The sequence below is a fragment of the Ahaetulla prasina genome, chromosome 2, assembly GCF_028640845.1.
Source record: "Ahaetulla prasina isolate Xishuangbanna chromosome 2, ASM2864084v1, whole genome shotgun sequence".
Taxonomy (NCBI): domain Eukaryota; kingdom Metazoa; phylum Chordata; class Lepidosauria; order Squamata; family Colubridae; genus Ahaetulla; species Ahaetulla prasina.
Genome location: NC_080540.1, coordinates 98,737,481 through 98,760,281, shown reverse-complemented (window position 1 = coordinate 98,760,281; position 22,801 = coordinate 98,737,481). Strand labels below are relative to the sequence as shown.

Below are 22,801 nucleotides of genomic sequence, written 5' to 3'. Positions count from 1 at the left end.
GATCTGTTTTGCCACTCATAAATTTTGGAAGGGGGGTTGAAATAGAAAAAGCTCATTTCTGTTCAGCCTTATTTAAACAGTACATTCTGAAACTTTACATGCTACCACAAACCCCTGGAAAGATGCAACGGTGTCCTGGACTACATAAAGTCCCTGAAAAACGTGGACTGGGGTTGGAAATGACAGTTAAGGTTGGTTACTCTTGAAACTGCTGGATCAGTTTGCCACCATTTTAGCCCAAATGGCTGAAATTCCTCTGGATTTTTTTTTCATTTGTTTTTCTATTGATTTCACCTTTATCATCCCAAATGGATTTCCTATTTCTTGTTTATTTGCAGCTGGAATCAGTAGAAATTATGGGTTCAAATTTAATAGATTTTAAACATCTAAAATATTTTTTAAACAAGCCACCTTTCATTTTAGAATTTAGAATTTCATTCTTTTCATGATATTAAAGGATATAACCGTGATTTGTTATTTTTCACATGATCTGTGTTTATAAAATCCAGCTAAGACATTATTTAAATGCAGTCTACAGTAATGTCCTTCAGAGGATAGAAATTATGCTTTCAGAAGAATATATTTAACACCAAAGTATGTTTGTACTTGGAAAATGCAGCATCTTAACTTAATATATGGCCAGCTCCATACTTCTATTCTTTTAATTTTTCTTATTCGTACTATATACCACGCAGGTCATTTGATGCATTGAGTGGTTAATTCTAGCTAATGGCCCAGGAATGCTACTGCAGTATAAATTCAGATTTCTGAATTTAATCTAGTAGCCCAGACGAGTTTAAATCTCAGGCCTAAATATTCATGTGTTACAAAAATGTATCCTCATCCTATTTTTAACAATTTCCTATTTAAAACTATTACTTTGTAGCACTGCATATATATAATTTAAAGAGACAGTGTGGTGTGGTAGTTAAGACACCAGGCTAGAACCCTAGAGACTGAGTTCTTAGGCACAAAGTCAGTGGAGTACCTTGAGCCAGTCATTTTTTCTTAGCCCTGGAAGGAAGGCAATGACACACCACTTCTGAAAAAAACTTCCCAAGCAAACTGCAGAAAGTTGTCCAAGTAGTTTCTGAGAATTGGCACAATTGAACGGGGTGGGGGGTAATATAACATTATACATGTTTTTAAAGGTGGCTTGACAAATAGGAAAGTCTATGGATATTTTCAATCATCCAGGTCATGATTGCCCCAAAGATGCTTTTCGAAAAGGCAACTGGACTTTCTTGGTTTTTCCTTGAAAATGTCTCACTTCTCATTCAAGAAACTTTTTCAATTCTCAGCTGCCTTTTGAAAAGCACCTTTGGGACAAATGGGAATGTTCTAACATGAATTTCATTTTTCTTCTGCCAATTTATCTTGAAAAAAAAATTATTAGGCTGCTATTTTAACAATTGTGTACTAACAGATAAAGCTGTAATGCAAACACTGTTTCACCCATGGTCTGTTGAACAAGCTGTAAATCAGTCTAAAATCTATAACAAAGTGGGTTTGAGATAACTCCGAAGCAATTAATGTTATGAATCAATGTGATATGTGTCTTTTAATTAGGCTACCCTGCTACATTCTCAGCCATCACTAGGCAAACAAAAAGGTGGAGAAGATTCCTCTGTTTTGCTGCGATCTACTGGCCATCAGGATTTCTGGAGCATTAGTGTAGTTTGACTTTTAGTAAAATAGTTGAAGATTTGGCTGATTCATTTGGGTAAATAGCGCTAACATGATTTTTCTCAAGTGTTTAAATCCATTTTAGGTGATAGCAGGATGCTCTTCGGACAGAAGCATATAGTTGTTTTAGTGTGTGTGAAAGAAATAAGATTTTTACTTGGAAAAAATGCTGCAACACCACCACCCCTCGACACTTACCTTTTCATACTGGGGGTAACCATGTCTGGACTAAAACATCCAGATGACCATTAATAATAATAATAATAATAATAATAATAATAATAATAATAATAATAATAATAATAATAATAATAATAATAATAATAATAATTTAATTTTTATACCACCTTTCTCCCGAAGGACTCAGGGCGGTTCACAGCCAAGTAAAAACAACAATGAATAAACACAATACAAATAAAATCAATAATTTAAAAACTTATTCAATATGGCCCCAATTTAAAATACATTTAAAACGATAAAACCCAATTAAAATTTAAAACCCAATAATAAAAATTCTAAAAATTCTATGCCAGTCCTGCGTGGAAAAATAGATACGTCTTCAGCTCGCGGTGGAAGGTCCGAAGGTCAGGAAGTTGTCGAAGTCCTGGGGGAAGTTCGTTCCAGAGGGTGGGAGCCCCCACAGAGAAGGCCCTTCCCCTGGGGGCCGCCAGCCGACATTGCTTGGCTGACGGTACCCTGAGGAGTCCCTCTCTGTGAGAGCGCACGGGTCGGTGAGAGGCAAATGGTGGCAGTAGGCAGTCCCGTAAGTAACATTAAATGGATGTGAAAAGTGAGAGCTTTCTGTATCTCCCTAATGTCCCCTAGCGATTGCATTTTTACAGCATGGATGCAGTAGCCCTATTTCATTCATTCAATTCAGGCATTTCTAAAAGCAATTTAATTGATATGTACACTTTTTACTCCATACCTTTGGGGACTTGTGATATGGAAACCACTCATCTGTGAGGGTAAACTAGAATCTGGACTGTTGTTTACATACAGACGTGAAGGATTATTGTATTGCAAATTTAAGGCCTGCTTGTTGTCTGTTGGACTTCCTCCAGGTGAAAAGGCCATGGGTCTCCTGTTTGGAACCGGTCCATTATCCTAAACAAAAGAAGAAATCATGATAAGTTGCCCTTGTCCGTAATAAACTACCACTTTCCGTAAATGGAGACCCACTAGGTGGTCCACCAACTGTAAACAATATTTATTTAATAGTAATGGAGCCCGTAAATTGGGGAATAAGAATCAGCAAAGAGGATCTCTTTGAAGAGGAAGAAAGTATCTGTATTTTACATGTGTAAGACACCTGTTGTACAATGTCTGTGTTTTAATTTGTGTTGTATCTAAGTTAACTGAAATACATATTCAAGTTAGATCTAGCTTTGAGGAAATGTTTTGATCCTAGACAAATAAGAGATAAATGTATGGATAAGCAGATGTAAACATGCCAGTTTAATGTCTGTAAAAACAATAGGATTATTGTTTTTTTAAGCTCTGTAATCTATTAATGTGAAGTCAAGGGGAATTTGACTAGGAAACAGGCCTTCTACATTATAGTCTAACATTATGGAAATACAATTAATTCACACTCCTTCTCAGTCAGGAAGACTTTTAAAACTATCTCTTTAAACTGCTGTTTGAATCTTAGGATGATTGCCAGTATCTATTTATTATTATATCGTAAAATGCATCAATTATTTTATTATTTTAACAGTTATTTTGTTTTTTGTTTTTAAAAAAATGCTCTTGTACTTAAGCCAAAGTCTGTGAGACTTAAAAAAAAACTGCTGTAAAGTGAAATAAAAAAGTAACTATCAAGATAAAAGAATACAACAAAAAAAAAAGGCCAAGGAAAGAAAGCACAGTGCTAGAGTCATTTGGAGTTTTATTTTTAGAACAAACATGTACGAGTTTGGTTTTACAAAATAGAATGTCTAGTCATTTGTTTAAATATGCAATCAATTAAAAGGTGTTGCCTACCCAGAGTTCCCTGAAGTTTCCCTCCTCTTCTTCCCCTTCTCCTTTGCTATCTGTTCTCATAACCATGCTAGCCATGAACGCAAAAGGAATAATGCAAAAAAGCAGAAGCTATTATCTACCTTGCCCATTTACCCTGGAGAGTCCTAGAAATTGGGCTTGGGGGAAATTCCCAGTGGAAATAACTGCAGTGAAATTAATCCTACTTGGAGGACAGAAATAGAGAAATGAGCAAGAAAAACAGCAGTGAACTGGAGAGGATGCTTTCTACTGGAAGAATTAGACTAAGAACTATAAGCAGTTTATATAAATCAGCTCTTGGAAATAAACTTAATTTATTATTCTTTAACTAAAGGTCCCAGGCACAAACAACAACAGCAAGTAGATGATACTGTAAATAAGATGCCATTCATGAAGTTTGGTGTGGTGGTTAAGGCACCAGGTTACAAACCAGGAGACTATGATTTCCTGTCTTAGGCATGAAAAGGCCAGCCACTCTTTCATACCCCAATTTACCCCACAGGATTATTGTGGGAAAAATAGGAGGAAGAAGGCATATTAAATATGTTGGCTGCCTTGAGTTATTTGTAAAAATAATAAAGTTGGGATTAAAAATCTAGCATCTCTCTCTCTCTCTCTCTCTCTCTCTCTCTCTCTCTCTCTCTCTCTCTCTCTATCTTCCACTTCATAAATCTGTTAATATTTATTTGCTAAGTCCATGTTATAGCTTCGCTCACATTCCTCAACTAATGTGAGTTTTCCATGCCTCTTTAATACAATGTGAAAAAAAGGTTAGGGATGAATCATTGATATCTCTCTCTGAATTCTAATGATAGCCCTCATTTTTTTTAACTTAAAATGTAACTAATTTTTGTTTAAAGTACCTGAAACTCACATAAGACTTCTATAAACCTTCCCTACAAAACAAAACCAATTCTAAACCTGCACTGAATTATTCTTCCAGCAGTAATAATTAGGTTACGAGCACTTTGAAAATTGCTCTAGATATTGCACGATAACACTCTTTCTGATATTTCTGATATTTTATTAAGACAATACCTGTTTTTTTCCTCTTCTTGAGAAAAAGGGTGGTACTGCTTTAAAAATCAGAACGACCTTTGAAAGGGCTAATGACCTAATTTAAGCAATGTTGAAGAGCAGCAGAAAGTAGTTACATTCATGTGGAGGCAAAAGCCCAGTCACACAATAATTACAATCTCCATGCTTAGAGACCGCAATTTTATGATATGCATAAGCAGTGTGAAGATTTTTCTAAAATTTTCTGCAAATACTTTACGTTTTACGGTTTTTCAGATATTTACCTATAAATGAATACTACTCTTAAAACTAGGTGGTTTTTCTTTTCTATAAGAAGGATTTCTCTAGAACATGTGTTTGTGCTAGAACTGTTTAGAATTGCAAGTCCTGATTAACTATGGATTCCTTACTTCCCATTTATTTCTTCCTGACTTCTGGGAATGGATGCTGATTATGACAGTAAATGGCATCAAGCCAGTGTGCCTTTCCAACCCCTCAGCTGGTGCCCAACTATTCCTCTGCGCTGCCCAGCTCTTGTACAGGAAAAGGAACTAGGAGAGGAACAAACAGAGTCTACACAATCAGGAATGCAGCCAGATTTTTCTGGTAACTCCTTGTACCTAGAAGGAAACCTAGAAAATGCTTCTGTGGATCTGTCACTGAGGCAGTTCTACTGAAATAAATTGGACCATGGTTTATTCTTTCCCGTTAATGAGAAAGCAGAGATGGGACAGTCAAATACCAAATTAGCTCTGTTTCTGGAAGCATGGTCTGCTTCTTATGGAGGAGGAAAGAGGCACTACAATTCTCTTCAGATGGCTGGAATAATAATAAGAAGAACAAAGGCCTACAAAACCAGAATTGAGAAGAGAGAAACAAATAACAAATTCCACTCTGCAAAGAAGCTGAAGAAATAGTGGACCACCTAGTTAGCGGCTGACAGAAGATTGCACAGATGCAATCAACAGCACGGCAAAGTAGCAGCAAGGGCGGATTGAAATATCTGCAACAAATAACATTTGCCTTCAAGCAAGAATTGGTGAGATCACAGAACAGAGAAACTCATAGAAAGTGAAGAAGTTAAAGTGCTCTGGGATTCTACAATTCAAACAGACAAGCACCTGACACATAACATTCCACATTTAACAATTCTTGAGAACAAAAAAAGTCTGCATAATAGATATGTCAGTGCCTGGAGACAGCAGAAGAGAAGAGAAAGAACCCAGAGAAAAACCACAAAACATAAAGATCCACAAATAGAAATAAAATGACTATGGCAAAAGAAAGAAAAAGATACTACCAATTATAATAGGCTTCTTGGGTGCAATCCCAAAATACTAAGAGCATCACTTCAACATCATTGGCATTGACAAAATTGCCACCAGTCAATTGCAAAATGCAACTTTGGAGTACCATATACCCTGTGATGGTACCTTTAGCAGCATCAAATAAAAGCATCTGCCTATCTCAGGTCCTTTGCAAAGACTTGATAGGTGGATAAAAAAAAATCAGTGTCATTATAACTTTGAATAATTGCTAAACCAATGGTTCTAAGTAGAGGACTATACCACTAGCAAAAATTATCATCACATATATCTGACATCCCCCATCAATATGTTAATTTTGCAGGGGGAGAAGAAGAATCAGGATAAGGACACATGTCCAGCCTCCTCTCCATAGGATTTTTCTTCCTCTCTTTGTACAGAAGTCAGGGTGAGACTGCAGTGGGTATTTCTCATTTTCTCTGTAACTGTTTTTGTTTTCTTTCTGAAGTCTAAAAAAGAGCTAAGGTGAGATATGAAAGATATGAAAGTAAATAAGCTCATCACTTGTTTTAAACAACTGCTTTCAGCAATCATAGAGAGGGAGATACAGTTCAACTATTTGTCTTTTGGTCTTAGAGCTATCGTTTTCCAGATTTTTATTTTTTGCTACTTTTATTAGAAATAGCACATTTTCAAATGTTAAACACGCTTTTTAATTTTTCTGACTTTATTGCTCTGTTACACTGAAGGGGAACAGGAATGATAAGCTGGAAATATGTTGCTTTGGCTAAATGCAAAGTTTTCCTATCCTAAATTAGCACAAGAGAAAATAAATACTTAAAATGTTCAAAAACAAGCAAATGGCAATATGTATAAGAAAATATGAGAAAATATTTGATACAGCTCATTTTGGTTTTACTGAATATTATAAATTCGGTATACAGATTTATTCTCTCTGAAGAGAAATTTTTTGATTTATTACCATATTTCCTGCTGAGTCATGTCAACTAGCACACAGGGCCTTTTATAACGATAATAGTTTTGCCAGATTCTTAGTTTCTGAAAAGTGATTTAATGTTTTTGAAGTGCACAACCCAATTCAGAATCGTTTATTTCAGCTTTTCTTCTACTGACGCAAATATGGAACTTTTGGTGAGTCCTGATAAAGCAAATGGCAGGATTCATGTAAATTTAGCTGCTGTGTAATTAATACATACATACATACATACATACATACATACATACATACATACATACATACATACATTTGTTTTTTGAGGTTTTTGCGGGAGAAAACCCGAATAACCAAAAGACCTACATACAAACACCCGCGAAAACCTCAGAAAACATATACATACATACATACATACATACATATATATATACATTTTAACTAGTTCATGAGAATACTGCAGCTATAGCTTTAAACAAAATGATAGTGCTAACCACTCTTTTAAAAGCAGAGAGATTTTAATGGATTTTCTAAGAGAAGGAAATCCATGTTGACAGAATACACAAAAAATGGGTCTAATTCCAAATTCTGATCAGAGCAGAAGAAAATTTAAAAGGCCAAGAAAAGTTGAAAAACACTCCTTTACCATTTTTTCCTACTGTTTTGGAAATTCTATTTTTGTCATTGTTGAAAATTACATTTTCCGCCATTATTGCATGTCAGAAAAGTCAAGAGTTTTCTTGTTTGTATCAATCAAAATAATTCTTGCAATTTAAACAAACCCTTATATCAAACATAGCATTACTTCCCCAACTTTCTACAAATCAGCATATGTTGGATTGAGAATAGTTCTTTTCCAAAGCAGTCACAATATGTAAATGGCATGTCAGAGAACATGGTGTTGCTATGATTCAGATTTCCATGAGGAAGAGCCATTCAAGAACCAGTGATGAAGTAGGATTATGTCCCACTGTCCCTGATTCAGTGGTGGATTGCTACTGGTTTGCACCAGATTGGGCCAACCGGTAGTGGCAGCAGCATTAGGAGGCCCCACCCACCCACCTGGATGCTTCTGTGCATGTGCAGAAGCGCTACGTGCTTGCGTGAGCACACATGCACACACAAGCAAACCGGTAGCGACAGGATTTGGAACCTGCCACCTAGCTACTCACCTGTCCCTCAGGTATGCAGTGCTCAACTGCATGAGGAGGAGGCATCATGGTGAGGAAAAGGAGGAGGAGGAAAAGGAGGCTGCTTTTCAACCACAAATTTTTGTAATCAGAGTTGATTGACTCCCATCTTCCTGAGACAGACAGGTTGGGAGAGCCTGAATTTAAGGCACTCCCTGAGAGCCTTACAGTAAGGGAACAACTTCTGTGACGTCTTCTATATTATATAGCTAGTTTCCAGCTTTAAGCCATGATAGTCTCCTTGGAAAACCTGGACTCTTTCTGCCTCATTGTCAGCAAGACATTTCTAGTTATCTTGTGCCTGGAGTGCAGCTTGCTTTTATAAAATTTGTATTATAACTGCTTCCTCCCCAGTTAAAAAAAATCCTTGTGAACTGGGACACACAAGGATATATTTTTTTTCCTAGAAAAGTTATTCTGTTCTGCAGATGGAAAAAACATTTTGGAGCAACTCCAAACAGAACAAATTGGAAGTGCATGGGAAGGAACTTACAAAACCAGGACCAAATGGAAAAGGTTAACATTAGCTCTGTCCTAAGCCATTTATTGTCTGAATAATTATCTTTAAAAAAACTTTCACTCATACCATCTTGGCTCAGTTCTACTTCAAAGGGACTGCTCATCTAATTCACTGTTACCTTCATTTAGACTGATAAGCTCAAGAGATAATTTCTTTTTTCTCTGTCCAGTGCTTTTAAAAACAAAGAAACTCCATCACTTAATAAATAAATTTAGTGACCTCACAGTTACTAAATTTCCATCAACCTGATTTACTCTTGGCCTCTATAAGGCTTTTAAAGGCCTTTCCTTAAGATAACTATTTCATTTGCAGCAGTAGTTTTCTTAGTAGCTTTACATTAATGGTAAACTTTCCCTGAGAGGATGCTCTTCAGATGCGCTGGAAAATTTTGACGGGGTTGTTTGCCACACATGGCAACAGATCAATATGAGCATGGATTAATACTTTATCATTTGTCATAGAAAGTTTGTGTGTGTGTGTTGAAGATAGGATCTTAAAGGGGGCTTAGAAATATTTTGTGTTAGATTCGGGCAATAACGAGGCAGGAGACCAGGATAGTGACAACAGCTCTTTACTATATGGTGAACCCAGCAACTCGGGCTGGGAAAAACCTCTCTTTAAATACAGTTTAGCCGGCGGCTTCAACCAATCAGCAACGTGCTTTTTCCCCGCCAAAACATTTAAAGATACATTACACTCCTTCCCTCCCAGAAAACACTTTACCATTATTTACATGAGATTTACATATTATTTTTCAACGTAATCACGCAAGTAGACTGGGCGTCTCCTGACTCTTTCGGACCTGCGCAATTCATTCTCTGGGAGTGAGTCGAGCTGACCGGAGGGACTGTCTGTTCCTCTCAACTCCTCCTCCAGGCCATCCGGCCCTGGATTATATGCAGAGTCGTCCCTGCTGTTTTTTGAAGGAACCGGTTGGCGTCGCTGGACCTCCTGGAACTCAGATAAGTCCCGCGTTTGCCCCGGGTTTGAGTCAGCTGTGGATTCAAACATTGTATAGTCAGGGCCTGTTTCGTCTAATTCGGATTGTTCGGTTATGCGTTTTCTTATTTGGTCTATGTGGCGCTTCCATACCCGGCCATCCTTTATCTCCACTAAATATGATTTGGGACCTGTTATTTCTAGGATTTTTCCTGCTAACCAGGTCGGGCCTTCGCTATAGTTGTGTGACCACACTCGGTCGCCTATTGCCATCCCCCTTGTTTTACCGAGTGCCCCTTTGTAACCGTCTGGTGTGTAGTTCGGGTTTAAGCGGTCTAGTGGGCACCTGAGCTTCCGACCCATTAATAACTCTGCTGGGCTTCTGCCAGTTGTGACACAGGGGGTTCTGTGTTGGACGGCCAGGAAGGTATCGATTTTTGTTTGCCAGTCACCTGGCCTGATCCTGGACAATGCCTCTTTTGCGCTCCGAACGGAACGTTCTGCAAGGCCATTCGTCGCAGGGTGGAAAGGCGCCGAGAGGACATGCCGGATGCCCTCTTCTGCCAAGTACCCCTCAAACTGGGTTGCCGTGGTGCGGGCCGTTATCGGAGACTAACGTGTCGGGCAACCCATGGGTTACAAATAGGTGCCGTGGGACTGAGATCACAGCCTCGGCTGTCATGGATCTCATGAGAATGATTTCCAGCCATTTGGAGTAGGCATCGACTACTACCAGAAAGGTTTGGCCGTGGAAGGGCTGGCAAAATCGATGTGGATCCTAGACCAGGGCCCTTGGGGTCTCTCCCATTCCCGAATCGGGGCCGTTGGGGGTAGCGGTCTGGACTCCTGGCAGGCCTGGCATTTCCCTACCCTCTCAGCAATTTCCGAGTCCATTAAGGGCCACCACACATAGCTTCTCGCTAGACCCTTCATCCTCACGATCCCTGGGTGACCTTCGTGAAGGAGATCCAACACCCTTTTCCTCAATTTCTCTGGGATCACCACTCGATCCCCCCATAGCAGGCACCCCCCTTGAGCCGAAAGTTCCCCTCGTTTCTTTACAAACTCTTTAAAACGCTCGCCCGGCGCAGCGGGCCACCCTCTTTGTACCCAACCAAGTACAGTTCGTATTGTAATGTCCTTATACGAAGCCCGAGCCACCTCTTTGGATGTGACTGGGCCAGAGTCCAAAGAGTCAATTAGCAGAACTGGTATCCCTGGAGTGGGGTCTTCAATAGTCTCTGGTAACGGGCATCTGCTCAGTGCGTCTGCGTGCCCTAAATCCTTTCCTGGCCGGTGTAGCAATTTGTAAGAATACGCTGCCAGGAAGATAGTCCATCGGGTCAGTCTTGGCGAAAGTGCCACGGGCGTTGGGCGGTCGCCTGCCAGCAGACCTAGCAAGGGTCTATGGTCCGTGATGATTTCAAAATCACGACCAAATACATACTCATGGAATTTCTTTACCCCTGCGACTATAGCCAAGGCTTCCTTATCAAGCTGGCTATAATTCCTTTCAGTTGATGACATGGTTCGGGAGTAGTATGCAATGGGGGCTTCTGTGCCATTAGGTAACCTGTGGCTGAGCACAGCCCCCACCCCATAGGGAGATGCATCGCAGCTTAACACTAGAGGTAGTGTGCCATTATACTGGATGAGGAGGCTATCACTCGTTAGGAGATTCTTTACCCCTTTGAATGCCCTAGCTTCCGTCTTTCCCCAAGACCATGCAGCCGTCTTAGCTAATAATTTATGCAGCGGCTCTGCTACTGTTGCCTTATTCCTTAGGAATACTGCGTAGAAGTTGACCAGACCCAAGAATGCCTGTAACTCCGTTTTGTTCTTGGGCACCGGGGCCTTCCTGATGGCCCGTACCTTGCTCTCAGTGGGGTGAATCCTTCCTGTCTATCCGTAGCCCAGGAATTCCACAGACTCAACCCCGATCTGGCATTTGTTTAGTTTAACCGTGAGACCGGCAGACCGGAAAATGCCCAAAACTTTTCGCAGCCTCGCCCCTAATTCCTCTAGGTTTTCAGCGGATACCAGTACATCGTCAAAGTATGGTACCACCCCTGGTAGGCCCTGCAATAGCCGCTCCATCAGGTTCTGAAATAACCCTGGAGCTACACTGACCCCAAACTGTAATCGGGTACACTTAAACGCCCCTCTGTGAGTCACAATTGTCTGCGCTTCGGCTGTGTTGCTGTCTACGGGCAGCTGTTGATAGGCTTGGGCCAGGTCTAGCTTGGCAAAAACTTGCCCTTGCCCCATTGAGTGCAGTAAGTGCTGTACCACCGGAACGGGGTAAGCACTCTTTTGCAACGCTTTGTTAAGCGTTGCCTTGTAGTCAGCGCAAATCCGGACCGATCTGTCCGGTTTGACTGGGGTGACTATAGGGGTCTCCCACTTAGCATGGTCAACTGGCACTAGAATTCCCTGGTTTACTAGTTTGTCCAGTTCCCGGTCAATCCTGGGCTTTAGGGCGAACGGGACCCTCCTAGCCTTTAGGCGGATAGCGGCAACTTGGGGTCTAAGTTAAAGGATATAGGGGTCCCCTTGTACTTGCCCAGGCAGTCCCCAAACTCCTTCGTGAGTGCGTCTTTGAGGTCGACTTCGTTTCTGAAGATTCCGGTCACTCCCATGCCCAATGCTCGGAACCAGTCCAGTCCCAACAAGCTTGGCAGGGTCCCATCGACGATGGTGATGGGCAGAGTTTTCTTGTAGTGTCCATACTCGACGTGGACGGACGTTACCCCTCGAACAGGGATGCGATTCCCCTGGTAGTCCTGTACTTTTAGTCTTTGTGGTTGCAGTTTGTGCTTTGCGATGGCGGGTAAGGCTCTCACGAGGTTGTCCCAGGACATGATCGTGATCGATGAGCCGGTGTCCACCTCCAATCGGCACGGCACCCCCTCAATCTTTGCTTTTGTGAAGATTTTCTTTTCTAGGCGTGTTGATGCGTGACCCACTCTCACGACAGTTTGATTCAATTTCGCGCCTTTTTTAAACTGACCACTCGTGGGCCGCTTCGTCTTTCCCGCGCTCTGATTGGCCGGTTTGAATTTTTGGCGGGAAGGTTGGGGAGCTCGACAGACCTGTGCTAGGTGCCCCTTCCTTTCGCATCGCCGACAAGTTGCATCTTTAAATCTGCATTGTTGTCGTTGGTGTTGCCCTCCGCAACTTGCGCAGTCGCCCCGGTCGTCTTTCTGCGGCCTCCCGGTGTGGAAAACTCCTTCTTCCTCCTCACCGTCCGATTCGGCCTGGACCTCTTCATTGTGGACCGGGGTTGATTTCGCACCAGCCGTTGGTGTGACCTGCTTTTGTAGGGTTTCCGCCGCTTGGGTGGACATCTCGTGCGCCCTGGCTTCATCCAGAGCGTTTGCTAGCGTTAGGTTGCTCTTAGACAGTAGCCGCCTCCGCAAACGGATGTCCCTGACCCCGCGGATGAGTTGCTCCAGCAATGCCTCGTCCAAGTCTCGATACTCGCAATGTTTTGAGGCTTTTCTTAGGGCGGCCATGTATGCACTGATGGACTCGCCTTCTTGCTGTCTGCGCTCCCCGAATTCAAACCATTGCACATACTTGAATGGCATCGGTGCAAAATGTGCTTTCAGCAGAGTCTGCAGAGTTTGCCACGGTACCGACTGTACCGGCGTTGGCTCAGCCAGGGATTCTGCGGTGTCGAAAACTTCTGGACCGCAGTGGCTCAGGAAATAGGCTCGTTTCCTGTTGTCGGAAACTCCTTGAAGTTCGTTTGCTTCGAGGAAACACTCGAAGCGAGCCATGTATGACCCCCATTTCTCCTTAGCTGGGTCGAATGGCGCTGGTGGTGTGTAGCCGGACATCGCTGCTTTCCGCCCTTGTTTTGCTGGGTTCGCGTCTTCCTGGTGAGTTCAGCTCTTTTCCTGGCGCTCTTAGCCTCGAGATCCCACCTTCGTCGCCAGTGTTAGATTCGGGCAATAACGAGGCAGGAGACCAGGATAGTGACAACAGCTCTTTACTATATGGTGAACCCAGCAACTCGGGCTGGGAAAAACCTCTCTTTAAATACAGTTTAGCCGGCGGCTTCAACCAATCAGCAACGTGCTTTTTTCCCGCCAAAACATTTAAAGATACATTACATTTTGAATGAATAAAATCATTTATCCATTTTTGCTGTGAGTGGAGGCTTTAAAAATATGTTTATGAGGTTCTCTTATTATCAATTATGATTAAGCTAAGGTCTCCTAAAGACAATGTTAAGAGGAATATCTCCTGCCATAAAAAAATATAAAATTATATAAATGATAACAAAATTCAGTTCTTCCTATTGTTCATGATCAGGTATCAGAACACCTGAAAATATTACTGCCCCTGTGGAATTGTCTCTGTGCCTGTAAATGCACATGGGTTTTGAGGGAGGGGGAATGTTTGGCCAGATCTATTTCAGTGTCTTCCTGTGCTGGCTGTCTTTATTCCGTACAGTTTCTCTGTGCCTCATGGAATCAAGAGACATTCCTAAGAAGAAGACAGGGTAAGCATGCAGCGGCCAGCATTTTTGCTTTGAAGCAGTTTTAGACAGTTGAAGCACAAAAAGAAAAGCATAAAATTAACCGATCCAATATTTAGTCCTTAGCAGTGAACAGGGCAGATGTAGAAGAGCTGTGGGGGAAACATGGATATATTAAAGGATTTCTGGGAACAGTCTTAACACTATGGGAAGAGGAAGCTTTATGACCTAAAGATATGAGAAAAGGAAGCAGGGGAAAGATGAGTAATTTTGCTTGGTGCAGGAGGAAGTAGTTGGATTACCGCTAGGAAAGAGCAAAGGGTGGGGGGGGGGTCTGGCAGTTCTTGAGAATGATGCTGAAAAAGGAAGACCAAGTCTGGGATGAGAAAAATAACATCCTATGAGTGATCCTGCGTGAGGAAGAGGGCAAAAAAAAAAAAAAAGGAAAAACACAACAGTAAGTTCTAAGGAATCTTAAATAGCCTTGGAAGCTTGGTTCTGTGTCTCCTTGTTATCTGTTGGCCCAAGAAACTGGTTTGATTTTGTTATTCTGAAGCTCAGACTCAACTGTGCCTTCCATTTAGGAATTTGAATTTGTCTTTTAGGTTCTTTCTATGATTGGTTCACTTACCACAGTGGCTAATTTTTTGATACTACTCATATTTCCCCAACATTCTAAATATGTCCAAAACTCTAAAAAAAAATAATCTTGTATTAAAAGAATTAAGTGTGCTGCTGTAAACTGCAGAATCATGTATCATTAATTGGTTTTTTAAACGCAGTATTTTTGAGCTGCCCTTCTACAAAGTAACGTAGACTTCAATTCTCAGAACTTCCCAGGTAGCACAGTTGTTGCTGGGAATCCTGGGAGTTGAAAATGCTTGTATCTAAAGCATGTCAAAGTTGTTTTATGACCTCAAGCAGATATAGTAACTACAGGTAGTCCTCGACTTGCAACAGTTCATTTAGTGACCGTTCAAAGTTGCAACGGCACTTTTTTTACACTTATGACCGTTGCAGTGTCCACATGATCACGTGATCAAAATTCGGATGCTTGGCGACTGGTTCATATTTATGACGGTTGCAGTGTTCCTGGGTCATGTGATCGTCTTTTGCAATTTTCTAGCAAGGAAAGTCAAGATTCACTTAACAACCGGGTTACTAACTTAATGAGTCACTTGATTCACTGCAATGATTCACTTAACAACTATGGGGAAAAAAATGGGGCAAAACTCGCTTAACGAATGTCTCAGCAACATAAATTTTGGGCTCAATTGTGGTCGTAAGTCAAGGACTACCTGTATTATGTGATTTTTCTATGAATTAAATAAAATATTGCTAGCAGTTATGTTTCATTGCTAGGTAGTTGGAGGCTACTCTGCATACCGCACTGTTGTTTTATCATTATTAGAAGAATTACATGGGCCACTGTCTCTAGAATTACATTGCAAAGGAAGCACAAAGAGACTGAAAATGCTTACGGGACCATAAAATTGCTCCATGGTATTAAAATGTATGTGAACAGATGTGCTGGTTTCCCAAAGTTAACTGTGCCAAAAGAATTACACTAAAATGGAAACACGGTTTTAAAATTGCTGCATGATTTTTATGTCCTCCTGGAATGAGTAATTGTTTGCTAATAGTTTTCTTCTTAGATGGATGTGATAAATTATGGCTGCCAGAGCAACTCTGACTTCAACATTTGTGGTCCTGCAGAAAAGATGTTCCAATAGAGAAAGGAGGACATACGACACGGCAATGAACATCGTGGCAATGGAACTGGCTTCATTTTTGAGGGATTTCCAAATGAAGCTCTTCATCTCATCTGATCTGGCCTACTCATTTCACAGGAAGGATTTTTAAGTGAAGGACGAACAAAGCACACTACCTCAGACTAATTGGCATGAGATGTACTCCCTATACCTGATATTCAGAATTGTCTCTGAAAAGAGATTGTGTAACCAAGCTGTGAAGCACTTTAGATTCCATTTCCAAAAGATGTTTCTGAACAAGTGGGCACTCAAATGTAACGTTGGTCTGCAACACCTTAAAGCAGCCATGCCCCTTGAAAGACTCGAGAAAGAGTGCAGAGAAGAACAACAAAGATGATTAGGGGACTGGAGGCTAAAACAGATAAAGAACGGTTGCTGGAACTGGATATGTCTAGTTTGATGAAAAGGACTAGAGGTGACATGATAGCAGTGTTCCAATATCTCAGGGGTTGCCACAAAGAAGAGGGAGTCAAGTTATTCTCCAAAGCACCTGAAGGCAGGACAAGAAGCAATGGATGGAAACTAATCAAGGAGAGAGACAACTTAGAACTAAGGAAAAATTTCCTGACAGAACAATTAATCAGTGAAACAACTTGCCTCCAGAAGTTGTGAATGCTCCAACACTGGAAGTTTTTACGAAGAGATTAGATAACTATTTGTCTGAAATGGTATAGGGTTTCCTACCTAAGCAGGTAGTTGGACTAAAACAGAGGTCTCCAACCTTGGCAACTTTAAGACCCGTCGACTTCAACTCCCAGAATTCCTCAGCCAGCTTTGCTTTGCTGAAGAATTCTGGGAGTTGAAGTCCACAGGTCTTAAAGTTGCCAAGGTTGGAGACCCCTGGATTAGAAGACCTCCAAAGTCCCTTCCAACTCTGTTATTCTATTCTAAAACGGTCTTATCTCTCTCACATGGCTTTCACGTACCCCAAAACACCTTTTAGGAATCAGATCCAAATCCCTAGTGTACATATGGTGGTGGTAGTAGTAGTAGTAGTAGTAGTAGTAGTAGTAGTAGTAGTAGTAGTTCAGTAGTTGTATTACTGCCAATAGGTAAATCATTATATCAAAAGCCGAGTTAAGTGTTATCCCTGTAGAGATGTTTCACTTCCATGATGAATTCAAAGATATTGGCTTTCCCTCTAAGACACCCTTTCATTAAGATATCAATTCTGTAAGCTTTATGTATTCAGCAGCATCTTGCTTGGTAAGTTTCCAAAAGTGGGGGATGAGATCACACAATTGCTTTCCCTCATTCCTGCTTGAGCTGAAAAAGGATTATTGCTATACAAATGTAAATCCTTTCCCCCTAGAATTAGTAACATAATCTGTCATATTACAAAAAATCAGAAGACAAAAAAGAATGATAAAACATGAATAAATGGGATGTTTTAAAAAGATTTAACAATAGGAATAAATGAGAAAAGCATACTATGAGCTTTTTCCTGCAAATCTAGGAGCTTTTGCTTGTGAATAGGCTCTACTAAAGCTAGTTAAACTTTTGTGTTAAATTCCAAAGATTTGAGATGAGCAAATTAAATATTTAATTTTGCAGAAATAATTTGTAAATGGACAAGAAGAAAACATCTGGAAAGTAATTATGTGCATATGTATGTGCAAATGGGTTCTATATAAACAGACAGCAAAGCATCTGTGCCAAGAAAAGAAATTATTTACAATCCAAAACTTCAAGTTATTCTAACATTTTGTTTCCATCCAGTTTCCCCAGGCAATCTCTTAAATTTCTACTAATTTCAGCATCAATTTCTCAGCTATATATGCCAGTTTTAGTACTGTTACATTGATATTTATTAATTCAGAGATTAGTTCACACAAATCAATCAATCAATTCATTTATATTTCATATTTCTGAACTTCCCATCTCCCTCAAAGAGGAGCTCTTATATGACCTATATATGAATGTTTTATTTTTAGAAGATAAAACAATCCCTTTGGGAGACTTAACAATTTATAAGAATAAATATTTTGTATCTATGTTCTATCCTTTATCTACATACCTGAGAAATGTTTCAGTAGGTACTATTCTTCATTGTTGTGTATATTCACTAGACAAGGTTTCAGTTTGGTACTTCGTGAACAGGATAACTGATTGAAGGTAAAGTGGGAAAATGTGATATTCCTCCAGAGTTCCTATTTAACTCTGAAAATCTGCCTTGGGAATCATACAGTATAAACAAGGTCTACCAGGGAAAGTAAAAATGGAAAACCAACAATAGTCCTTTGTATATAGCAAAAAGAGCCTTTTCAGTCATAGATTAACAATTCTGCATATCACCACATGCATCTCTAAAACAGCAGCCACAACATTATTTCAGAACCGCTGTCAAGTTCAGACATTGATCTTTCCTGATAATTTCTTTTTCATTTTAGGATAATCGAGGCATTTTGGAATGTTTAGAATATGAAGTGTATTCAAATAACTTTGAACATATGACCAGTGGAACATGAAATAATTAAGTCATCTTATTTCACTTCAAGAATATTCTTCACATAAAAACACTTTATAGGGACAAACTATTTCATTTCCTTAAAACTGAACTTCTTAAACAAAACAAAAAAACCCAAACAAACCCAAATATGCTGATAAAATATATTCAAATTTGTTTCATAAGCCTTAGTTTTTTAAAGATTTTCTGTCAATAAGACACAGCAAATGATTCAAATTCAACTCTACAATTCATGCTGCTATTCTCCGTTAATCTGCCACAAAGAGATACTGCATATACCATGTGTTACTCTATGCGCAAATTTGTAGTTCACATAATGTTCTAACCCCAATATACAGTTTCAATCAATAGAATCCAGCAAGGAAAAAAAATACTTGATAGCAGAAGAGAGATTCAAGAGTGTTACAAGAATAAAAATATAACCTGGCTCCTACCACATTCAGAAACATACATTAAAAGGAAGGCCTTTTAATGAAGCATTTAGAGCTTTACACTTGATTTAGATTAAACTAGCTGAATGATGCAAACATATTTTAAACAATTTGTAGAGTTTTTAATCAACATGAAAGCTAATCTTTAAGAAAATCATTTTCAGAAAAGTAAATTTTCATGTTAACATCTGTGCAAGGGACAAAATATGAAAACTAAAAAGAATTAAAAAGAAATAAACTACCCGCTTTTAATGTTTTATTGTGTCTTATAGTTTTTATTATAGAGAATCAACAAATACAAAATACATAGTACTAAAGTTTCAAAATTTCTGACATGCAGAACATTAAATTCAAAGACATCTAAAAGGAAATATGTGGGATTTAAAGAACTTGAGTAAAAAAAATTGCACATAAATATTTTCTCATTTTCTTTTTATAATCATATCTTCTAGTAGATTTTGATGGTATCAGCAATACATCTGTTTGCTTTCTCCATTCACAGGGATTTATACATAGGATACTTTTTGTAAAAACTGTACTTTATTACCTTGCCAGAGGTTTATCTGTATCAGTGAAGATATAACTTCAGTGAGCAAAATAATCTTTCAAAATTAATGCTACGTTATTGTCTGTTGCTATTTAGATCTCCTGTTTCCTTTTCTACATTTTGGAATATATACGTGGGGCAATCAACTTTTTCTGGATTCTCATAGTTCATGATATCAATATTCCATTTCTAACAACCCAACAACCCAACAAGAAAAACACAGACTTCAGAGGATAATTAGAACTGCAGGAAAAATAATTGCTACCAACCTGCCTTCCATTGAGGACCTGTATACTGCACGAATCAAGAAGAGGGCCGTGAAAATATTTACAGACCCCTCGCATCCTGGACATAAACTGTTTCAACTACTACCCTCAAAATAGAGCACTGCACACCAGAACAACTAGACACAAGAACAGTTTTTTCCCAAAGGCCATCACTCTGCTAAACAAATAATTCCATCAACACTGTCAAACTATTTACTGAATCTGCACTACTATTAATCTTCTCATAGTTCCCATCACCAAGCTCTTTCCACTTATGACTGTATGACTATAACTTGTTGCTGGCAATCCTTATGATTTATATTGATATATTGACCATCAATTGTGTTGTAAATGTTGTACCTTGATGAACGTATCTTTTCTTTTATGTACACTGAGAGCATATGCACCAAAACAAACTCCTTGTGTGTCCAATCACACTTGGCCAATAAAAATTCTATTCTATTCTATTCTAAAGAATCCCACAAAACATTTCAGTTAAATGAAAAAGAACTAGGTAATATAGCATTTGTATGTGTATGTATTTTATATAAAATGCACTGAATAAATATATCCAAAATATAGCTAATATAGCTAAAATATACCCAAAGCTATGGCTATGCTCCTGATGTCTAAGTTATTTCATTATTGGATCAGTAGATTTTATATTGATCTTCAGAACTTTGTTCTGATTTATACATGAATATCTCTTGTTGCAAAGAAACTAGCTTTAAACTAGAAACTAGCTTTAAAATATTCCTTACTATTATTTCTAGGTTAAAAAGCTAGTTTTCCCTCTTGTTGGGTTCTTGGTTCTGGTGTGATTTTTTGGGGTTTCTTCTTTTATTTAAGGTCTTACTTTTACCTTCCTTTTGTTTTCTGCTTTATTTAACTGTGACCTTTTTCTTTGGTACGTATGCTGGTTTGCCTAAAATGTAGCCCTAACAATTCATTCTGAATTAACTCTGTATATAGATTTATTTATTTATTTATTTATTTATTTAATCATATTTATATACCGCCCTATCTCCCGAAGGACTCAGGGCGGTTCACAGGCACTTAAAAAACACATAAATACAATATAAAAACAGTTAAAAAACTTATTCTAAAAGCCCGTTAATTAAAATATAAGAATAAAACCCAATTAAAACCATAAATTTAAAATCTAGCTCAGTTCTGCACAATTAAATAAATATGTTTTAAGCCCGCGGCGGAAGGTCCGAAGGTCCGGAAGCTGACGAAGTCCGGGGGGTAGTTCGTTCCAGAGGGTGGGAGCCCCCACAGAGAAGGCCCTTCCCCTGGGCGTCGCCAGATGACATTGCCTCGCTGACGGCACCCTGAGGAGACCCTCTCTATGAGAGCGCACGGGTCGGTGAGAGGTATTCGGTAGCAGTAGGCGGTCCCGTAAATAACCCGGCCCAATGCCATGGAGCGCTTTAAAGGTGGTCACCAAAACCTTGAAGCGCACCCGGAAGGCCACAGGTAGCCAGTGCAGTCTGCGCAGGATGGGTGTTATGCGGGAGCCACGAGGGGCTCCATCTATCACCCGCGCAGCCGCATTCTGGACTAACTGTAGCCTCCGGATGCCCTTCAAGGGGAGCCCCATGTAGAGAGCATTGCAGTAATCCAGGCGAGACGTCACGAGTGCGTGAGTGACCGTGCATAGGGCATCTCGGTCCAGAAAGGGGCGCAACTGGCGTACCAGGCGAACCTGGTAGAACGCTCTCCTGGAGACGGCCGTCAAATGATCTTCTAAAGACAGCCGTTCATCCAGGAGGACGCCTAAGTTGCGGACCCTCTCCATCGGGGCCAATGACTCGCCACCGATGGTCAGCCGCGGATTTAGCTGACTGTACCGGGATGCCGGCATCCACAGCCACTCTGTCTTGGCGGGATTGAGCTTGAGCCTGTTTCTCCCCATCCAGACCCGTACGGCCTCCAGACACCGGGACAGCACTTGATAACCGTTGGGGTGGTCCGTGTAGAAAAGTACAGCTGGGTGTCATCCGCATACAGCTGGTACTTCACACCGAAACCACTGATGATCTCACCCAGCGGCTTCATGTAGATGTTAAACAGTAGGGGCGAGAGGATCGACCCCTGCGGCACCCCACAAGTGAGGCGCCTCGGGGCCGACCTCTGCCCCCCTGTCAACACCGACTGTGACCGGTCAGAGAGATAGGAGGAGAACCACCGATAAACGGTGCCTCCCACTCCCAATCCCTCCAACCGGCGCAGCAGGATACCATGGTCGATGGTATCGAAAGCCGCTGAGAGGTCTAATAGGACCAGGGCAGAGGAACAACCCCTATCCCTGGCCCTCCAGAGATCATCCACCAACGCGACCAAAGCCGTCTCCGTGCTGTAACCGGGCCGGAAACCGGACTGGAACGGGTCTAGATAGACAGTTTCATCCAGGTGCAAGGGAAACTGATATGCCACCATACTCTCTACAACCTTCGCCGGCGGGTTGGAGACCGGACGATAATTACCTAAAACAGCTGGGTCCAGGGAAGGCTTCTTAAGGAGGGGCCTCACCACCGCCTCTTTCAAGGCGGCCGGGAAGACGCCCTCCACCAAAGAAGCGGTCGTAATCACCTGGAGCCAGCCTCGTGTCACCTCCTGAGTGGCCAGCACCAGCCAGGAGGGGCACGGGTCCAGTAAACACGTGGTGGCATTCAGCCTACCCAACAACCTGTCCATGTCCTCGGGAGCCACAGGGTCAAACTCATCCCAAACAATATCGCCAAGACCACCCTCGAGCATCTCACCCGCGTCACCGCAATCTTGGTCCAGGCCATCCCGAAGCTGAACGATTTTATTGTATAGATAACCGTTAAACTCCTCAGCACGTCCCTGCAACGGGTCATCCCGCTCCCCCTGGTGTAGGAGGGAGCGAGTCACCCGAAACAGGGCGGCTGGGCGGTTATCTGCCGATGCAATGAGGGAGGAGGCGTAGCTACGCCTCGCTTCCCTCAATGCCACTAGGTAAGTCCTAGTATAGGACTTCACTAGTGTCCGATCAGCTTCCGAACGGCTAGACCTCCAGGAACTCTCTAGGCGTCTTCTCCGGCGCTTCATCCCTCTCAGCTCCTCGGAGAACCAAGGAGCCGGTTGGGACCTGCGCCGGGTCAGAGGCCGCAAAGGCACGACCCGGTCTAAGGCCCCCGCCGCGGCCCGTTCCCAGGCCGCAACAAGTTCCTCAGCCGAGCCGTGAGCCAGGCCCTCAGGAAATGGCCCAAGCTCCGTCCGGAACCCATCT

General features: G+C 41.1%; 1 protein-coding gene across 1 annotated transcript in view; it reads right to left on the bottom strand.

The window, feature by feature from the left end:
- The window catches only part of PDLIM4 (PDZ and LIM domain 4), a 95,580-nt gene that overhangs the window by 8,984 nt on the left and 63,795 nt on the right, over positions 1-22,801 (bottom strand). The window contains exon 4 of the mRNA XM_058166062.1: positions 2,615-2,793. Coding sequence (XP_058022045.1) covers positions 2,615-2,793 — 179 coding nt within the window. The remainder of the gene's footprint in view (positions 1-2,614; positions 2,794-22,801) is intronic.